General features: G+C 34.4%; 1 protein-coding gene across 3 annotated transcripts in view; it reads left to right on the forward strand.

The window, feature by feature from the left end:
* Positions 1-19,508, forward strand: part of MAN1A2 (mannosidase alpha class 1A member 2) — a 143,542-nt gene that overhangs the window by 74,951 nt on the left and 49,083 nt on the right. For all 3 annotated transcript variants that reach the window (XM_060090359.1, XM_060090360.1, XM_060090358.1), the window contains exons 6-8: positions 5,220-5,314; positions 11,683-11,806; positions 16,794-16,887. In XM_060090359.1, coding sequence (XP_059946342.1) covers positions 5,220-5,314; positions 11,683-11,806; positions 16,794-16,887 — 313 coding nt within the window. The remainder of the gene's footprint in view (positions 1-5,219; positions 5,315-11,682; positions 11,807-16,793; positions 16,888-19,508) is intronic.

Raw genomic sequence — 19,508 nt, forward strand, 5'->3', positions numbered from 1 at the left:
GTATAAAAGAGATTCTCCAAACTCAGTGTTCTTCTGTAAGGCAACCCACTGTATGTGCAGGAATCCATCATGGGCCCTTTGGGTCATCTCTCTGCGACTTAGGGTGGGGGTAAGGGTGGGACATGTACGACCAATGGAAGTAAACTTGAAGCTTTGGCTGCTACTTTGCCATGAATAATGTAGTCTTTTTACCTCTGACACAGTAGTCTTCTGTCTTCTGCCAATACTTATGAAACTGTGGCAGGCTAACTTGTTAGCAAGTAGAATAAAATCTTAGATTTCATTATGAATTATGAAATATTGTTTGCAGGCTCATTATGAGTGGGAGATGTGTTTCTGCCTCTGTGTTAACCAGCAGTTTTGTAGTATCCCTCACTTGGTCCTAAGGAACACCTCTCTAGCCTTTAAGGGTGCCCCTGTTCATGGTGATAATGAAAATTCATCTAGAATGCAGTATAGAGAGCCAAAGGGAGAATAAGAAAAAGAGTTGAGAGATATAAAATAGATTGAGAAATATTAATGTTTATTAGGAGTCTCAGATGAGTTTAATGGAATAAATGATAGAGAATCAATATTTGAAAAAATATCAAGAATTAGGAGGAAATACTAAAAGCTACCAAAGAAAAAGGGCTGATTACTTATAAAAGAATGACAGCTAACAGCAGAGTTCTCCACAGCAATAGATGCCAGAAGACATTGGAATAATATATTTATACTGCTGAGATAAAATAACTGCCAGTGCAGAATTTTATATTAGCCAAATGATCATTCAAGAGGGAGGACAGAGTTGTGCAATAAATTAATAAAACATTTTGAAGAATTATTGACAATAAATTATGATTAAATAATGTACATTATAAAATGTCTATGTCTACATCTGTATTTATATCTAATATAGTCAGATAGTAAAGCAAGTACATGAACTTGAGCTGCACTGCCTGGGTTTAAATTCAGACTTACCACTGTATGACCTTGGGCAAGTTAACTTCTCTGTTTTATACCTCAGTTTCAACCCTGTAAAATGGGAGTAACAATAATACTTACCTCATTGGGTTGTTGTGGGGATTAAATGGATTAATATATATGCTTGCCATTATCATCATCATCATCATCAACCCAACATTTTTGTAGCATATTGTAAAAAGTCCTTAAAACTTTTATATGTTAACATTGAATATCTCAGGGAGATGGGGTTGGTATGGAGGAGAGAGAAGATAATTTACTTGTTTACTTTAAATCTCTGTACACTTTGGCTTCTTAAATTAATTCAACACTTGTTGAGCATGGTGAATACACTAGGCACTCTTTTAGGTACTAAGAATACAACAGTGAATACAAGAAAAAAATTCCTGTTCAACCATGGCTTACATTCTGCTGTGAGGGTAAAAGGTAATAAACAAGGTATAATAAATAATAATAATAATAATAAACAAGGGAGAGAGAGTGTGTGTATACACACACTTACATACACATATATACACTGTTAGTGATAAGTGCTCAGGAGAAAAATAAAGCATGGAAGGGGATAAGGGTTTTTAATTTCAAATAGGATGGGAGTGCATGTGAAGATAACATTTGTGTAAAGAGCTGCAGGTGATACAAGAGAGCCTTGAGGATTTCCTTTATAAGAGCATTTAGTTGAAAGGAACAGCAAATGAAAGTTAAAGTTAGTGAAGAAAAAGCATAACTGGCATTCTCAGAGAATAACAAAAGAGGTTAGTGGGGCTGAAGAAGGTTACTGGAGCAGGGAGAAAGGGAGTGAGGCCACAGAAGTAATAGATTTATTTGGAAAAAAAATGTTTTGTAGCCTTTTAAAGAGCTGTGCCTTTTACTCTGAATGAGATGGGAAGTCATTTGAGTGTAATGAACTCTTGACTTCTGTTTTACATTCTAACTCTACTAGGTTGAAAACATTATTACTTGAGTAAATACTCCAATTAAAAAAGAACAACTAAAAGTGTACATGGATTCTAATATCACTTCTCTTCTCAAGAATCTGCAGTGCTTCTGTGTTATCTGTTGTGTTACCCTAAGTTTCATTGCTTATGTTTTAAAACTCTTCATAGTCTTGCCACATTTTACCTGTTTAATCCCATTTCTTCCAGTTCTTCCAGACCTAGGTAATTCTTCTAGTCCTAATTTTTCTAAACCTAGGACCAGTTTTAGCATAGTTCCATTACTTACAATTTGTGCTGGTAAAAATAACTGGGAGATTTTACATCATGGACAATGAATACATAAAAGTTTTTTTCTATAAATAAATGTTTTAGAAATCTTCATTTAAGTGTTGTTGAAGCTCTTAAACATGTAAATAATTGATTCACTTTCATCATCTTATTAGTCAAGAGTCCTAGTTGCAGAAAGCAGTCTGTTTTATCTAGTGATTTATTAGAGGGTACTGACCAGCTAACAGAATCTTTGGGAGGGCCATGAAATCAGATATTTTTGTTATATAGCTTGGAAACATGCAGGCAGGAGAAATGCTCAAGCATACCATGTGACTTTCATGGTATGATCCAGATCCATTCCCACTGTTGCCCACATGTTATCTTTGAAGCTAGGCACCAGTCACTGGAACTTCTGTCAGAGCTACCACAGAAGAATCAGACACTGTCACCACTATGCTTGAAAGATCACTGCTTCAGATCATTTACTTCTTCCTTCTAAATATTGCATATTTATGTATACTCAGCAATGCCTAGGCCTTGTCTCGAACTTTAGCTGGAGTGGAGTCTGGGAAATGTTATGTATAGTTACCCATCCTCTGCAATGTATGAAGGTATGCTTGAAAGATTTGAGTGAGTGTTGAGTATCTACCACATTCATAATAAAAAAAAATGACAATGGAGTATTCTTTTTCAATTATCAGATTAGCAGCAATCAAAAGTTTGACAACTTTTATGTTAACAAAAATACAGGGAAACAGCTGGTCATAAATTCTGGTAGAAATATAAATTTGTGAAATGTGTAGAGAACAAATTGGCATTACTATTAAAATTACAAATAAATGTACCCATAGATTCAGTAATTCCACTCTTGGAATTTATCATACAGAGTCACATAGTTTGGAAACATACGTCTAGCAATAGGAGACTGACTAAATAAATTACAGTATGATCTATACAGGGGAAATTCTGCAGCCACTAAAGAGAAGGATGTGGAATGATTTGGAAAGATCTCCAAAGTACAATAAATGAAAGAAGCAAGTTGAGCATAGAGTATATGATATTCTGTGTTTGAAAGACAAAGACATGTGTGTATAAACTGTAATAGGATTTCTATTTCTGAGAAATAGAAAATGAGGATTTGATGTGACATGCTAGGAGCCATGTATACCATAGAACTGATTTAGCACAAAATATTTACTAGATATTTGAGAAATCGGTAGCTATTTGCATTGTATCAATAGAAGGAACTGTGTGGTCAAGGGATAGGACTGGAAAAGGGACTTATGTTTTACTTTGATACTTTTTGGATTTTATATTATTTGCCTGCATTGCATACTAACTAATTTGTTTTAAATTAGCTACTGCTGTTGTCTGCCAAACTATGTTTCTGCAAATAAGGAGTGTAAGGCTGTGGTATATTTATCATTAAAGGTTTTATATATTCCTGAATAAATAAAGAATTCTATATAAGGAATTTTTTCTCAGTGACATGAGGGTGGTGTTTTCTTTTTGGGTCGTGTACTGTAATTGGTTACTATATATGTTAACTGACATAGGAAGTAGAAAATTAGAAAATATGTCGCTAATTACTTCTGGAAGTGAAATGAGAATGCTTTCTATTTAGAAAAAGCTTATGTTTATAAGTTAATTTACTATTTTGAATATTAGTTTTATATGTAAAAGATGTGATACAAAAAATGTGATTAACAAATACATAGCATTAATATTAGTTCTTAGATAAGAACTTAGTCTCTTTGTCCTCATGGTAAAGCATGAGGTAAAGAAGCAATACTCTTTACTGTATAATGTAATTTCTCTTTACTAACATATAAATGTTAATACAGAGAGAACTGAGTTTTCCATTTGCTTTTCTGAATTAATGGAATGAATATGAGAAAATTATTAAAACTTTTACCTTAAATTGTTACATTTTTCACTGGTATTTTTGTGTTAAAGTAAGTATTCAAGGAAATGGTAAATTGTAGATACATGAGAATATCTAATTAAAAGTTCTGAGTTTTTCCTTATTTAAGGAACCTTGCAAAACATCTTAACGTCATATTGCTTTGTCTACTTGCACATACTCCTCTCTCATTTATAGCCCCAATAATGTTGGTATGCTTTGTTAATATAATGTCAACTTAGAACTTTGATCTAGTCCTGGCTTTCAATTACTTACTTATTTGAAAAATCTAATACTATTTTAACAAAAATACTTGACTGCCATGAAAAGATGGAACCTTAAATGTCCAATGAATTTGAAATTAATTTGAGAGAGGATAGATTTGGGGCATATAGAAGAACACGCCACTTTTCCTAGTAGGATATTATGACCTAATCTCAGTTTTGAGTCTCTGTAAGTCAGTAGTCTCCAAAATGAGGTACACAAATCTGTTGGTGTATGCTAAGAATATTAGAAATCTTATTATATATGTCTTGATAATAGTACATGGTTTTGAAAGTTTGAAAGCCATTGATATTTAGGCAATTTATTGTTTTATGTACCAAAAAAATCAGCAGCTGGGACCAAGGGGTGAAGCATTTATAACTCATAAAATAAACTTGGAATGTGAACATATTCTTTTCTTTTAATAAATGTGGCTGAACCTTAATGGAGAATGTTAAGATATTAACAAGCTTATAGTAATTCAAGGGCATTTATCCAAATTGGGTTGCATCTCTTTCTTTTGTTTTACTATTTGTGCTAAGCTTGTATACCATGGATGAAGATTTCATAGCCTAGTGTTTTCTCTCAGATTTTTTTGCCAGTTGAAAATACAGATAATATCAACACCAAAACCATGTCCTTCCCTTTCAATTAATTGCAGTTTCTGGCCATTTCACGTTGGGTAGCTTTTTCCTCAGTATCCATCCACTTTACAACCATTTTCTCTGATTGCTGTATGCTCTGTGGTACCAAAAGAGATGCCATTTTTTTCCCTTGTACTTTCATGTATCCAGTACATTGTGGTGTGCATCCTATAAGAGACCAGGAAATATAATTGACAACAGTAATTTCATAATTTATGAATGTTCATGTTTTTATCTCAGATATTCAAAATTAAAGCAGTCCAATTGGCTGAGAAACTCCTTCCTGCCTTTAACACACCTACGGGGATTCCTTGGGCAATGGTTAATCTGAAAAGGTAAATTCTATTTTTATGTGGTTATTCCTGTTCTAAATAAATTAGATTAACTGATTTTTTGACCCTTTAAAAAGGTATTAGAAATTTCTAATGATCAGCCCCCACCATACTTTTTAAGACGTAAACTGTTTTTCTCTTCATATGTACAGAAGCATATTTCTTTAAAACATTGTCTGATTTTTAAAATATGTCCTTTACTTTGAAACAGTTCACTTGCCATAACCGTATTCCAGTTTCTACTGCTTGTTTCTCTAAGTCTAGATTTCTGTCTCTTACAAAATAGTTGTTTCTTTATGATTTGCTTATTCATTTGCATTTTGTGCTGTAATGGATTCAAAGTGCTTTCCCTCTCTTGTTTTATGTACACGACATGTTGATCTTTTTCTAAGTCAAAATGGAACACAGTATACCTTAAAATCAGGGCTTCCTATTGCTGAATGTCTTACTGATGATAAGGGAAGACATAATTCCTGACATTGACTATAGGGTCCTTTTTATGGTATTTACACTGTTGAAGTTCAAAGTGAGGCATGATTCTGTGACAGCTTTATTTGGGAAAACTAATCTATTTTAGTCATTTCCTTCTAATGGAGAACTTTATAAAGTTTTAATTTTCACTGAGAAATCAGTATTTAATACTGAGCATGACATCTAACTTTACTGTTCTTTGATGTCATGCAATATATATATAATGTAAACTCCCTGTTTGTGAGGAAAAAGCTAGCTAGAGTTCCAGACCAACCTCCACAAAAGGATGTGGTCACATACCGGTTCTCTGTCCTTAGTTTCATGATAGATTTTCTGATGTTTCCTTCAGTAACATTGTCAGAGTCATATCATATAACTTTCTTAGATAATAAGAATTTTAACTTAATTAGCTTACAATCTAAGTGTGAGATGAAGAAAGACTGCAGGATATTATTATTATTATTATTTGTCTATATAGAAAATAACTGAAAAATCCAGCATTGCAGAACTTCAAACTTAGATTGAGATGAAAATAGAAGGGTTTTCAAGGACCATGTCTTGAACATAAGTTTAATTTTCATGTTGTTTCTTTGTATATATTCATACCCATACATATGTTACTTGGGTTTATCGATCACAGATGTAATTATTTACCTATTTTTTAAAGGTTTTTGTTTCTGTTTTTGATTGAGATCTACATATGTCTCATAAACAGACTTTCTTCCAATCTTGCTGTCTGAAAGCCAACTCATGTTAATAATCTAACATTATTTATCTCCTACAATATGATATATAGAATACAGAAGCACAAAAATAGATACTGGTGGAGCTTTAAAAATTTTTTATGGTTTGTTTGGATACTTGCTTTTCTACATCTTATTTTTCTCACTCAACAAAATCTCATGGAAATACTCTTCCAGGTCATGCCACAGAACTTTAAATCAATCTTTGTGATGACTACATAGTGGAATATAGGATATATTATAATACATAGGTTATACCATAATTTGTTTAATCATTCCATATCAGTGGTATTTGTTTATTTCCATTATTTTGCTACCATAAACATTGTTACAATAGCATCCTGTTTTATGTGTCCTTGTTTAGTGGGGAATTTTCTCTGAAAATGATTCTTAGGAATATGATTGCTGTAGCAAAGGGCATATGTCTCTTTTATCTTTGTGGGATAGATTCCCAAGTGTGGAATTGCTGGATCAAAGCATATATGTATTTTTAAATTTAGTAGTTACTCCCCAGATGTTTTCCAAAAGGCTGTAGGTTATCATATTTCCATCAACAATGTGTGAGAGTACCAAAATGTCTACAAGTATATGTTCTGTTTAATTTTCAAGAGACTGATGGCTATAAAGTGTTACTATTGTTATTTTCATTTGTATTTTCTGCTTAGTGAATTTGAGCATCTTTTCATATATTTGTTGAACATCTAGATTTGTTTTTTGTGAATTGTCTGTTCCTAGTGTTGATTGGATTGTTTGTCTTTTTCTAGTTAGTTAATAGAAGAGCCTTGTAGATTATAGAATTATTTCTTTTTTCCCTGTTCTACTACTTGTTTGTTATCTTTATTTATAATAATTTTTCATTCCTAAGTTTTAGACGTTTATATATTCAAATATATCTTTTATAACTTCGGGGTTTTCAATCTTGGTTAAAAAGATTGTCTTCACCTATATTTTATAGTCTTCTGGATTTCCATAAAATGTTTTTACAATGCTGCTTTTTTTAAAAAAACCCATCAAATATGATGTTGGCTGTAGATTTTTTAATCAATTGCCTTTATCAGATTGAGGAAGTATTTTTCTCTAGGTAAACTGTTAAAATAACTTATAATAAAATTTTTCAAAAACTCATTAGATACTGTTCTTACTAGGCTCTTTGTGAGGTGTTTTCACAATCTTAAATGCCATTTAATTTCCTAACAGCCATGTGAACTAGGTATCATGAACTCTCACATTATGGATAAGGAAAATGAGTCTCACAGAAAGCAAATATCTTTTTTTTTTTATTGTGGTAGAAGTCACATAATAGAAAACATAACTATGTTAGCCATATTTAACTGTATAGTTCAGTGGCACTAAGTACATTCACATTGTTGTGCAACTCTCTCTATCATCCATCTCCCGAATTTTTCACCTTCCTAAACTGAAACTCTGTCCCTCTTAAACACTAACTCCCCATTCCTCCTCCCCAATCCCCAACCCCGGCCCCTGACATCTACCAGTGTACTTTCTGACTCTATGAATTTGACTATTCTAGGTACCTCATATAAGTGGAATCAAACAGTATTTGTCTGCACCTAATGTATATTGGAATGCATTTTTAAGGTTAACTTAATATATGTCCTGCAAACATGGTACCTTCTTTTTTATTCTTCCCCTGTGCTATACAGTAGGTACTCACCAGCCATCTACTTCATACATAGTAGTGTACGTACGTCAGTCCCAATCTCCCAGTCCATCCCACCCTCCCCCACTTGGTGTCCATACATTTGTTCTCTACATCTGTGTCTCTGTTTCTGCTTTGCAAATAGGTTCATTTTTCTCAATTCCACATATGTGCGTTAATATATGATATTTGTTTTTCTCTTTCTGACTTACTTCACTCTGTATGACAGTGTCTAGGTCTATCCATGTCTCTGCCAATGGCACAATTTCATTCCTTTTTAAGGCTGAGTAATATTTCATTGTATATATGTACCACATCTTCTTTATCCATTCCTCTGTTGGTGGACATTTAGGTTGCTCCCCTGTCCTGGCTATTGTAAATAGTGCTGCAGTGAACACTGGGGTGCATGTATCTTTTGAACTTATGGTTTTCTGTAGGTATATGCCCAGGAGTGGGACTCCTGGGTCAGAGAAGGCAAATATCTTGCTCAAGGTCCTACAGTTAATTAATGGCAGAACTAGGAGCCTATGTGCTACATCAGTAGTTAAGATTATTATCCTTATCTTCTACATCTATTTCAGCTCCTCTGCCAAATCATATATTACTCTATTCTGCTTACACTTTAGTGGTAATTATAAGATGTGGTTCTTGTGTCTAAAAAATCTCATAATTATTCCAAACTTGTCATTTGACTTACCTAATTTAATATTTATCTAGGTGATACAGAGTTTAAAAAGTCAGCTAGTGCTAAAAGATCTAAAACCAATAACATCAATCCTTCTATGAGAGAAAGATTTATGTTTTTTACTTCCTCCTAAAAGTAGAAAAGACCTTAGAGAATGGTTTAGAGTTCTAGTAGGAATAACCTGTGAACTCTGCTACTTAAATAATTAATCTAGACTTCCAGTTCCAGCCATGGAATAGCTTATATCGGGTTAGCTCTCCCACTGAAAACAATCATAAAAGGTCAGCAAGATGGTTTGAAGGGATTAGAGAGCAACTAACTAAGGGAGGACCCAAGGGGCTGTGATCCTAAGAGAAGGTCATCTCCGTAGAAACACTGGCTTTACCCCCGAGGGCATATTCTAAATTATGGTGCAGGGCAATTGAAGCCAAGACTAACATAGCGGTCATTTAGGGCAAAGAAGACTATGGTCAGGTCTTGGAGCTGCCAGAATGGCTGAGATACGAGGGACGAGTGTCTCAAGACAGGAAGGAATTGCAGAGGAAAAGCCCCAAATTTTATGTACAAATTTTCCTCAGATTGTTGGCTGATTCTATACCTGCCCATGCACGGGGACTCAAAAAAAACTAGGTAACAGCATTTGGAAGTTAATTTAACAGCTACATGGTACTGGCGAGACAGAGGTTAGTGTTTAAGCCTGCCAAGGTGGAGGGCCCTGTGAGGCTGTCTGTAAAATAAAAAGTGAAAAACCTTGTTTAGAATTTAGTATTTTGAGATGTTTAAATGCACTATGAATGAAACTTTCATTTGGGACTTTGGGACAGAAGTTTTTACATGGAAATGGGATTTTGTGTTTATACTTGACTTTGCTATAATCCATTCGCCATGCTGATGCCTAGGTAATCTTTCTAAATGGTATGCTTTATTCTTTAAATATTATGTTACATTCCTTAAAATTCTCCATGATGTTCCATCATACTTAAAATAAAAAAACTTTAAATTTCACCATAGCCTACAGAATTTCTGCACAGTCTGGATTTTACCTAGCTTTCTAACCTCATTCTGTATCACTCACTTCCCCTTCCTGAGCTCCAGCCACACTAGCCAACTTTTTCCTCAGGGCCATTGCGTTTGCTATTTCCTCTGCTGGGAATTCTCTTCTTCCGTATCTGTTCATCACTAGCTCCTTCTCATCATTCAGGTCTCAGTTTAAATTGTGTCATTTTAGAAACTCTTTGAACATTATACACAGTCTTCGAACTCATTTTCCATCACTAGTACTCAGTATTCTATCACTCTATTTAATTTTCTTCATAACAATTATCACTATTAAAATGGTCTTACTTATTATGGGAACAGTAATGTTATATGTCAGGTTCACTACTATATGTCCCAGATAATAGTAGGCACTTTATATTTGTGAAATGAATGAGTGTCCTACATAGTTACTGTATCCATATTTCTTCCTTGATTCTCATGTCTGGCTTCAAAAAAATATGTTTCTGGCATTTGCCTATCATAATTTCAAAAACTATATAAAAATAGCACCAAAAAATTAACGAACTTTCAGCAAGGTAGTGATATACCCTGATATCTATTTTAATGTTTTCTCAACACATAAATAAAACATATCAAATTGAATTGCCAGTATACAAGCAGATATAAAGGGGAAAGTTTAACAAGTACATGGTACTGGGGAGACAGAGGTTAGTGTTTAAAGCTGCCAAGGTGAAGGACCCTTGATAAACACCCCAGACTTTCAGCTGAGATCCCAGAGGGCCCCTTCCTAGAGGGAGAGGTAAAACTGAAATAGACTACCCTTAACAAAGCCTAAAACCAAGGTAATCTGCCTATACTCAACCTATGTTTGAGAGGAAACTTAACCTTCTGAGAAAGAAGATAACATCCAGAAGTCTACAATTATTCATTCATATAGTTCGGCTTCCAAAAAAATTTATAAGGCAGGCTAAAAAAAAAAAGAAAAAAAAAGTAAGAAGATATCCTAGACGTATATCTGCACAAATGAAATGTACACAAGATTATTCACTATAAAAGTTTTCATAATAGCAAAATATTAGAAATTTGCCAAAGGACCACTATAGAGGATTGGTTAAATAAGTTATGTCTATTCATATAGCATAATAGTTTTCATACAGGCACTATGAGCATTTGAGGCAGGACAGTTCTTTATCAGGATACTGTCATGTTACATCTTTGGCCCCAGCACAATAACTGTAAGTTGCACCTTCAAGGTTTGAAACAACTCAAGATGCTCTCACACATTTTCATATGTCTCTTGGGTGAGACATTTCAATTGAAAATCATTAATGTCATGGAATTCTGTGCATCTATTAAAAAAATAAAATGAGAAAGTTGTTTATGAACTGATATGGAACGCCTACTGAGGTACATCTTAATAGCAAAATCTGACATACAGAGCAGTAAGTATACTTTGCTATGTTTTGTTTAAGAAAGGAGGAAAATAAGAATATATATTTGGATTGCTTATATATGCATAGAAATTTCTGTACTTATACATAAGCTAATGAATGATTATATTTGGGGCCTGTAAGGGGAAGAGAGATGAGAATGGGGTGAAATATATTTAATGTATACTTTTCTACATTGTTTTGATTTTTAGAACATGTGGATATTCTATTAACAATAATGTAAAAATAATAAAATTTTAGATATAAGTAATCTATTGTTTGAGATAATTTCTAAGAGATATATTTAAAATTTATGTATTCATTAAAAAAATGTTTCATTTTTTTTCCCAATCCTGTCTACTTTTATCTTTTCTTTCATTCAGTGGAGTAGGGCGAAACTGGGGCTGGGCATCTGCAGGTAGCAGCATTCTTGCTGAATTTGGTACACTGCATATGGAGTTTGTCCACCTCAGCTACTTGACAGGAAATCCGATTTACTACAAAAAGGTTAGTTTTCTTTCCTACTTTTCTTTGTTATAAAAGAATCCTTTAGGATTCTACCCCAAAGATTTGATTAATGCTTAGGAAATGTTTGCCTTTTTAAAAATTATGTAAAGAGATGTCCCTTCTTTTTAGAACATATTTAAAATATTTACTGTTATTTGAGAAGACATAACCACTAGTAAGTTTTTTTTTAAATTCCATTACTATCTCTGTTTAGCATTGTGCTGAAGTTCCTAGTCAGCATGGCAAGATGAGACAAACAAAATGAACAAAAAGGTAAAGAATTGAAAAGGAAGAAAGAAAACAGTAACTGTTCACAGATTAGATGATTACCTAAAATATTAAGACAATCTACATATAAATTATTAGAAATAAGAGCTTAATTTATATTTTGAATAAAAGGTCAATATAACTATTAAAAATCAGTAGAATTTCTCTGTACCAGGTACAGCAGGCAAGAAAGTATCATTTATAAAAACATATCTTATGTGGTAGGATAAAAGTATAAGTTTCCCACAAATAAATCTAACAAAATATAAAGTTCAAAACTATTAAGTGACATTAAAGATGACCTGAATAAATCGAGAGATGTATTATGTTCATGTATAGGAAAACAATATCATAAAAATGTCAGTCATCTCCAGATTGATCTATAGCATCAATTCAATGCCAATTAATTTCCCAATGCCTTTTCTTTTTTTAATGGAACTTGACTATACACTTCTAGCATTTAAATAGAAGAGAAACATTCAAAATATTCCTGAAGAAAAACATGTTGGGTGGGTTTGTATTACCCAGTTATCAACACTAACAGTATAGTGTTGGTGCATAGAGACAATTAAGACTGATGAACAGAATAAATAGCCCTTAAACAGACCCAAATATTTGTGGAAATGTTGTAACAATGGTAGCATTGTAGATTATAAGAATTCTAGGAGCATTAAAGGTTTAAATTTATTTATTTATTTATTTTTATTTATTTATTTATTTTTTTTTGCGGTATGAGGGCCTCTCACTGTTGTGGCCTCTCCTGTTGAGGAGCACAGGCTCCGGACGCACAGGCTCAGCGGCCATGGCTCACGGGCCCAGCTGCTCCACGGCACGTGGGATCCTCCCAGACCGGGGCACGAACCCATATCCCCTGCATCAGCAGGCGGACTCTCAACCACTGCGCCACCAGGGAAGCCCCAAAGGTTTAAATTTAAAAGACAAAATCTAATAAAGTTGAAAATACATATACTCTATAACCCAGCAATTCCACTCTTTGGTATGTACATCTATATCATATACATAAAAACATTGTTTATATTAGCAATTTATTTGATAAGATTTAATACAGCAGTGAAAATAAATTAATTATGGTCACAATCATCAGTCAAAAGAGTACAATACAACTTTCATAAAGTTTAAAGAAGCAGAGCTGAACAAAATATTGTTTAGGGATTCAAAAGTGATTTTAATAGAATCAGGGTGATGATGAACATAAAATTCAGAGCTGTGATGATATCTAGGATAAGGGCAGTGGTATGTGAATGGGTAGCAGTAAACAGAACAGCAAAGGTTATGTAGTGTTGTATTTCTTAAATTGAGGTGTGAGTAGAATCTATATATATTCCTTTCTGTGTATGAAATATTTCATCAACTGAGAAGAATTTTCAGTTAAAGATAGCAAAATGGAGCCAGATCACTGAATTTTCCCTTTCCTGATTAAATGAACAATAGCAGTGAAAATAATAAAGACCGGCAAAAATTCATCAATAACAGTGTAAGAAGGAAAGGCTGTAGCCTCATGTCATAAACATGTGATGGCAAAAAAAAAAAAAAAAAAGCAAAAGATTTCTGCTATGATACTTAAGTCTGTTTCCCACCCTATCTTGAATCCTTACTGGGCAGAGAAAGAAAGTCAACAAATTCCTGGTATTCCCTATTAATCTTACAGGGGAGACCAGTCCATAGGGTGTCCAGTATATAATTCCCACAGCATGAGAGGGGTTCTCACTTTCCATCCTTCATGAGCACAGAGGCTTCAGGAAATGAGCTAGTACACTAGTACTCCAAACCTCAAAGTGTATCCAGAAGGGGAGAATATCCCCGCACACACACAGTAGGAAGGAATTTGAGGACAATTCAGCTATACTCTATCAAACCAAAGTTCAGGTCAGAGCTGACCCAGTTAAATGTGAGCAAGATGAAAAAGAAAGCATGGCAATTATACAGACATACTGCAGGAAGCAAAATCAGGGCAGTAAATAGCATGTAAAAGACTGATAAATAACCCAGTTTGAAATTTTAAAGGTCTCTGTGAGCAATTCATACTATAATAGAGATTGAATTCAGTAAAATTGGAACTCAAAACGAAAATAAAACAGTAAAATACAAGAAAATTTTAGAGCTAAAGAAACAAATTGAGACCTTGCATAATATATTTCTGTAAAATAAATAAATGAAAAATAACAAATAACTTGTACATAGTTGAAAACTGAATTACTGACATGGAATAAAAGCAAGAGATAATCATAGTGAAAACAGGGAAAAACATAAAGAGATTAAAAGGATGATAAATTTGTAAAACAGATAATCTAACCTATGGTATTTCTTTTTTTTTTTTTTTTTAATTTTTTGCTGCGTTGGGTCTTCGTTACTGTGTGTAGGCTTTCTCTAGTTGTGGCGAGCTGGGGCTACTCTTCGTTGCAGTGCATGGGCTTCTCATTGTGGTGGCATCTCTTGTTGTGGAGCAGGGCTCTAGGTGTGCGGGCTTCAGTAGTTGTGGTGCGTGGGCTCAGTAGTTGTAGCACACCGGCTCTAGAGTGCAGGCTTAGTAGTTGTGGTGCATGGGCTTAGTTGCTCTGTGGCATGTGGGATCTTCCTGGGCCAGGGCTCGAACCCATGTCCCGTGCATTGGCAGGCGGATTCTTAACCACTGCACCACAAGGGAAGTCCTATATGGTATTCCTTAAGTGGAGGCCCTAACCCATATAACTCACCTAAAAGCAACAAAAAGGAGAAACAGAACTATGAACTCCATTTTTAACAAAATTAGGAGATACTTGATACTTCATGTAACAAAATAGGAAGAAAGGTTGGCATAAGCAATCAAGGTCAGAGAGAGGTTTGGGTAACTGAGGAGAGGATATTGGTGGCTACAGATTTCAAAAATAAAAAGCTAATAGAGCAGTTCTCTAGATTAAGTGGTACCTCTTGAGGTACAAAACCAAATCCTCATTAGTGGCAATGAGAACAGGATCACAGACCAATGGTGGATGTTTCTTTGGACCCCACTAAATATGATGTGTTGAGAAGCTAGAAAAACAGAATTCAGTTAGGAATCTCACTGACACACCGTATTTGTGCCCATACACTTTGGTGAGGGAAGAGAATGAATGACAGATTCTCTATTATGCGTAGTGCTGCATTGCTAGTTTCAGTTGCCTGAGGAGAAGCAAAGGCTTAAAAAAGCACATTCACATTTGGACTCTGCTTATCCTTTTATGTCAAAAATCATGCGAATTGCTGGTTCAAGAAAAATAGTAATGAGTAAGTCATCAAAAAAGAACATGTATAGAATTTATAGAAAAATATTACCAGAAGAAAAAAAGAAGGAAAAAATGTGAAAAATAAATGATGGCCAAAAAATGCTTATCAGAATTTTCTTGAAGAACTGGACCAAACATCACCATGAGAGAGAAGATAATGAAGCTCTCATCTCTGTGAAACAAGAATATAAGATGCGATATCATTAATAAAGTGTAAGAAAAAATTAAGTTATTGTCAAAATGAAGGGCAAAATGGAAGCAATACAAAGAAAGCATTCAAAATACAGTAAGAGACTTAGAAGACAAAATTGAGACAGGCTAGTAAACATATGGAAATGAAAAGATAGATAAAAAGATTTAGAAAGGAAATAGTAGATGTAGAAGAGAAGCAGAGAGGATTCAATGTATGCATAATTTTCAGGAGACAAACAAACAATAATTTTTTCATCTTTTATAACAACATCATCCTGAACTGACTGAACCTGGTTCATGGAATTATTCAGATTGAGATTGTTGTACATAGAGTTGGTCTCAAACATGAAAGAACACAGGTAATAAGCATCCCTGAGCCCATTCCTAAAACTGCATGATGACAGAATCCAGCTGAGTGAAAGATGATTGGGAACTTTGTGTTAAGTCCAGAAAATAGTGAAGTATATATAAGGTCCTGTGAAAAAGAAAATGTTTCCCCAAGTCATTTATACCAATTAGGTTATCCTTCAGATGAGAAGATAACATTCTCAAATAAGAATAGAAGAAATGGAATACCTTTGTGCTTTTTTTTTTTTTTAAGCACTTAAAAAATCCATCATCCAATCTAGAGATGAATCAAAACAAAGTCCCTGGGAAAGTCTCTAGCTTCTTAATATGTTTCATGATTTTTCCCCCCTTAACTTCTGGATATCTTTTAGGAATTGGAAGTTTAGGAATTTTAGAAATATAGGGATATCTATTATGGGATCAATATTTAAAGTTCAGCAACTTAGTTTTACTTTATTTACCTTTTCATCTATTAACTTCAGAGTGGTTTCATACTTATTTATTACAAATGTCCTATTATGATTATATTTCTATGAAATTTTTTTTTTATGTTTAGTTATGCATACATTGAATATGTCTGGAATGATGTTTATCACCGATGTTTCTGATGGCTATTTCTGGATAGTACAATTTTGGAATTTAAATTGGTTTCTGTCTGTGCTCTTTTCTTTGTATTTTTATTTCTTGACTTTTAAATAATGCTCATATTTCATCTTATAAAAATAATGAGTCATTAGAAGCCTTTCCTTACCGTCACACACACACACACACACACACACACACACACACACACACAGATTGGGAGGTGGGATGGCAGTGTAGGCTCTGAGTGAGGAGAAAAACAAAGCCCAGATTAATATAAAACCTTAATGATTTTTTTTCATTAATTGCATTCTTAATTTTATTATGCTTATTAGGTCATGCACATTCGGAAACTACTTCAGAAAATGGATCGTCCAAATGGTCTTTATCCAAATTATTTGAATCCACGAACAGGTCGCTGGGGTCAGTGTAAGTATTTCTATTACAACTGATGCTTTGTTGAAAGATTGAAACTTGTGCTTGATGTGTTGATAAATATACTACATGTAATGTTAGAAACCTCAGTTAGTATATAACCCTGTGATCTGCTAGTGCTGTTACCTTTGGCAAGTTTCTAATCTCTTGTAGCTTCAGGTTTTCTACTTGTAAAATGGAAACATGAATTTCCTCTCTCACAGGAGTATTTTATTTCATGTATGTGTAAGTACTTTGCTAAAATATAGTGTGGCATTTGCGAAGAGTTGTACTTTTAAGCCCTTATTTGTAAACTATATCTTCATGTAAATAAGAGCATTGCTTGATATAAATATGTAGTAACGGAATATGAAGAACAGTTGAGCATGTTAAATGACTAGAAAATGGGGTGATTGCTCTTGGACAGGTCATGTCTGGTCATTCATTTTAAAAGAAGGTATCAGTGTCTGTTATTTACCAGATTCTTGAATGAGACTGGAGATAGGGAAAGAATATATAGGACTTGGTCTGAATTCAGGCAGCTCTCAGGCTAGCAGGCAGGGTAGGCAGACGCACTTAGAAGTAGTTGAAATATAATGTGATAGATGTATTGATAGTAGAGGAATGTACCAATTATTAGGTGAGACTGTGGTAGAAGTGATTTCCTGTCTCAGGAGACAGTGGTTTGTTTGGGGAGGGGGTGATTTTCTTATTAGAGTTGTAGAATTGATCTTTGAAGGAATTGATTTTTAAAAAACAATAAATAATGAATGTTTTCTGTTAGTTCATGGAAAAAAAACACAAATGGACAATATACAGGTGTTCATATTTAATCCTAAAAGTGGTGCTAATGAGGATGATACATGGAGACAACGTAGTGTAACAGTACACTCTTTCTGTACAGACTGGTGCTACTTTACTAGAATGTACAAAAGACTGCCATCTGTAGTACCATATTTGTAGCATCTCCATAGACTGGTCATCAGAGACCTTTGTCCCTCTGTCTTCTCACTTCACCAAGTCCCTAATCAAATCAATGAAGCTTTTAAACAGAAGACACTGTTCTTTATCTATTAAATCTATAAAGGAAATGGACACATCCCTGTATCCAGTGCTTCAAAAAGTATTAGGGCTTCCCTGGTGGTGCAGTGGTTGAGAATCTGCCTGCTAATGCAGGGGACACGGGTTCAAGCCCTGGTCTGGGAGGATCCCACATGTTGCGGAGCAACTAGGCCCGTGAGCCACAACTACTGAGCCTGCGTGTCTGGAGCCTGTGCTCCGCAACAAGAGAGGCCGCGATAGTGAGAGGCCCGCACACCGCGATGAAGAGTGGCCCCCACTTGCCACAACTAGAGAAAGCCTTCACACAGAAACGAAGACCCAACACAGCAAAAATAAATTAATAAACTCCTACCCCCAACATCTTCTAAAAAAAAATTATTAAAATTTGTATGACTTTTGAACTAGTGACCCATTTCTAAGCATTTATTCCAAAGAAATTTTCAGATATATATATATATATATATATATATATAGAGAGAGAGAGAGAGAGAGAGAAATATAGATACACACACACACACAGCACATATATATGTATATAGAGGTAATTTACAATTTTGGAGTTATTTATAATAGGGGTAATTTGGAAACATTCTAAAGCACTCCATAGAAAGTCCAATGGAACTTTCTATGATGATGAAAATGTTCTATTTCTGTCCTATCTAATATAGTAGTGGTTATTAGCATGTGGTTATTGAGCACTGGAAATGTTAGTATGTTGTGGAACTGCATTTTAAATCTTATTTACTTTTAATTAATTTAAATTTAATTAGATATTTGTGACTAGAGCCTACCACATTGGACAGTGCAGTTTTTAAACATCCTATGAAAGAGATTTGGTTAAATTATAATCCCTCCAGATCTGATATACAATATAGTCATTAAAAGTTATGTTATAGAATACTTGACATAGATAAATATGAAATATCTAGAAAGATGTTGAGAAAAAGAGAGAAAACAAATACCACAAGGATAGAAACCAAAGTGTTACCTGTGGTTTTTTACAGACTGTTTATTTTTGTTTTCTTCTTTTGTTTACCTCTATTAATCTAAATTTGATAATGGACATGTATTACTTTTGAAGTAAGATTAAAAACATTTTTAAACAAGAAGATGCTATTTTCCACGCCAAAATCTTAGAGTACTGGAAAAATTAAATCACTGTTTGAGAATTGCCAGCCTTTGAAATGACCAGCAGTGTCTCACTGATGGCATCTTTTTTTTTTTTTTTTTTTTGCGGTATGCGGGCCTCTCACTGTTGTGGCCTCTCCCGTTGCGGAGCACAGGCTCCGGACGCGCAGGCCCAGCGGCCATGGCTCACGGGCCCAGCCGCTCTGCGGCATATGGGATCCTCCCAGACCGGGGCACGATCCCGTATCCCCTGCATCGGCAGGCAGACTCTCAACCACTGCGCCACCAGGAAGGCCCCTGATGGCATCTTAATTATTAAAGTTATAACTCTTTCTCTTCATCATATGGTGTTGTGAAAACTAGATAGCCACATGAAAAAGAATGAAGTTGGGCCCTTACCTTTATCGGATACAAAACTTAACTCACAATGCACTCAAGACCCTAAA

Source organism: Mesoplodon densirostris, chromosome 2 (assembly GCF_025265405.1).
Source record: "Mesoplodon densirostris isolate mMesDen1 chromosome 2, mMesDen1 primary haplotype, whole genome shotgun sequence".
NCBI lineage: Eukaryota > Metazoa > Chordata > Mammalia > Artiodactyla > Ziphiidae > Mesoplodon > Mesoplodon densirostris.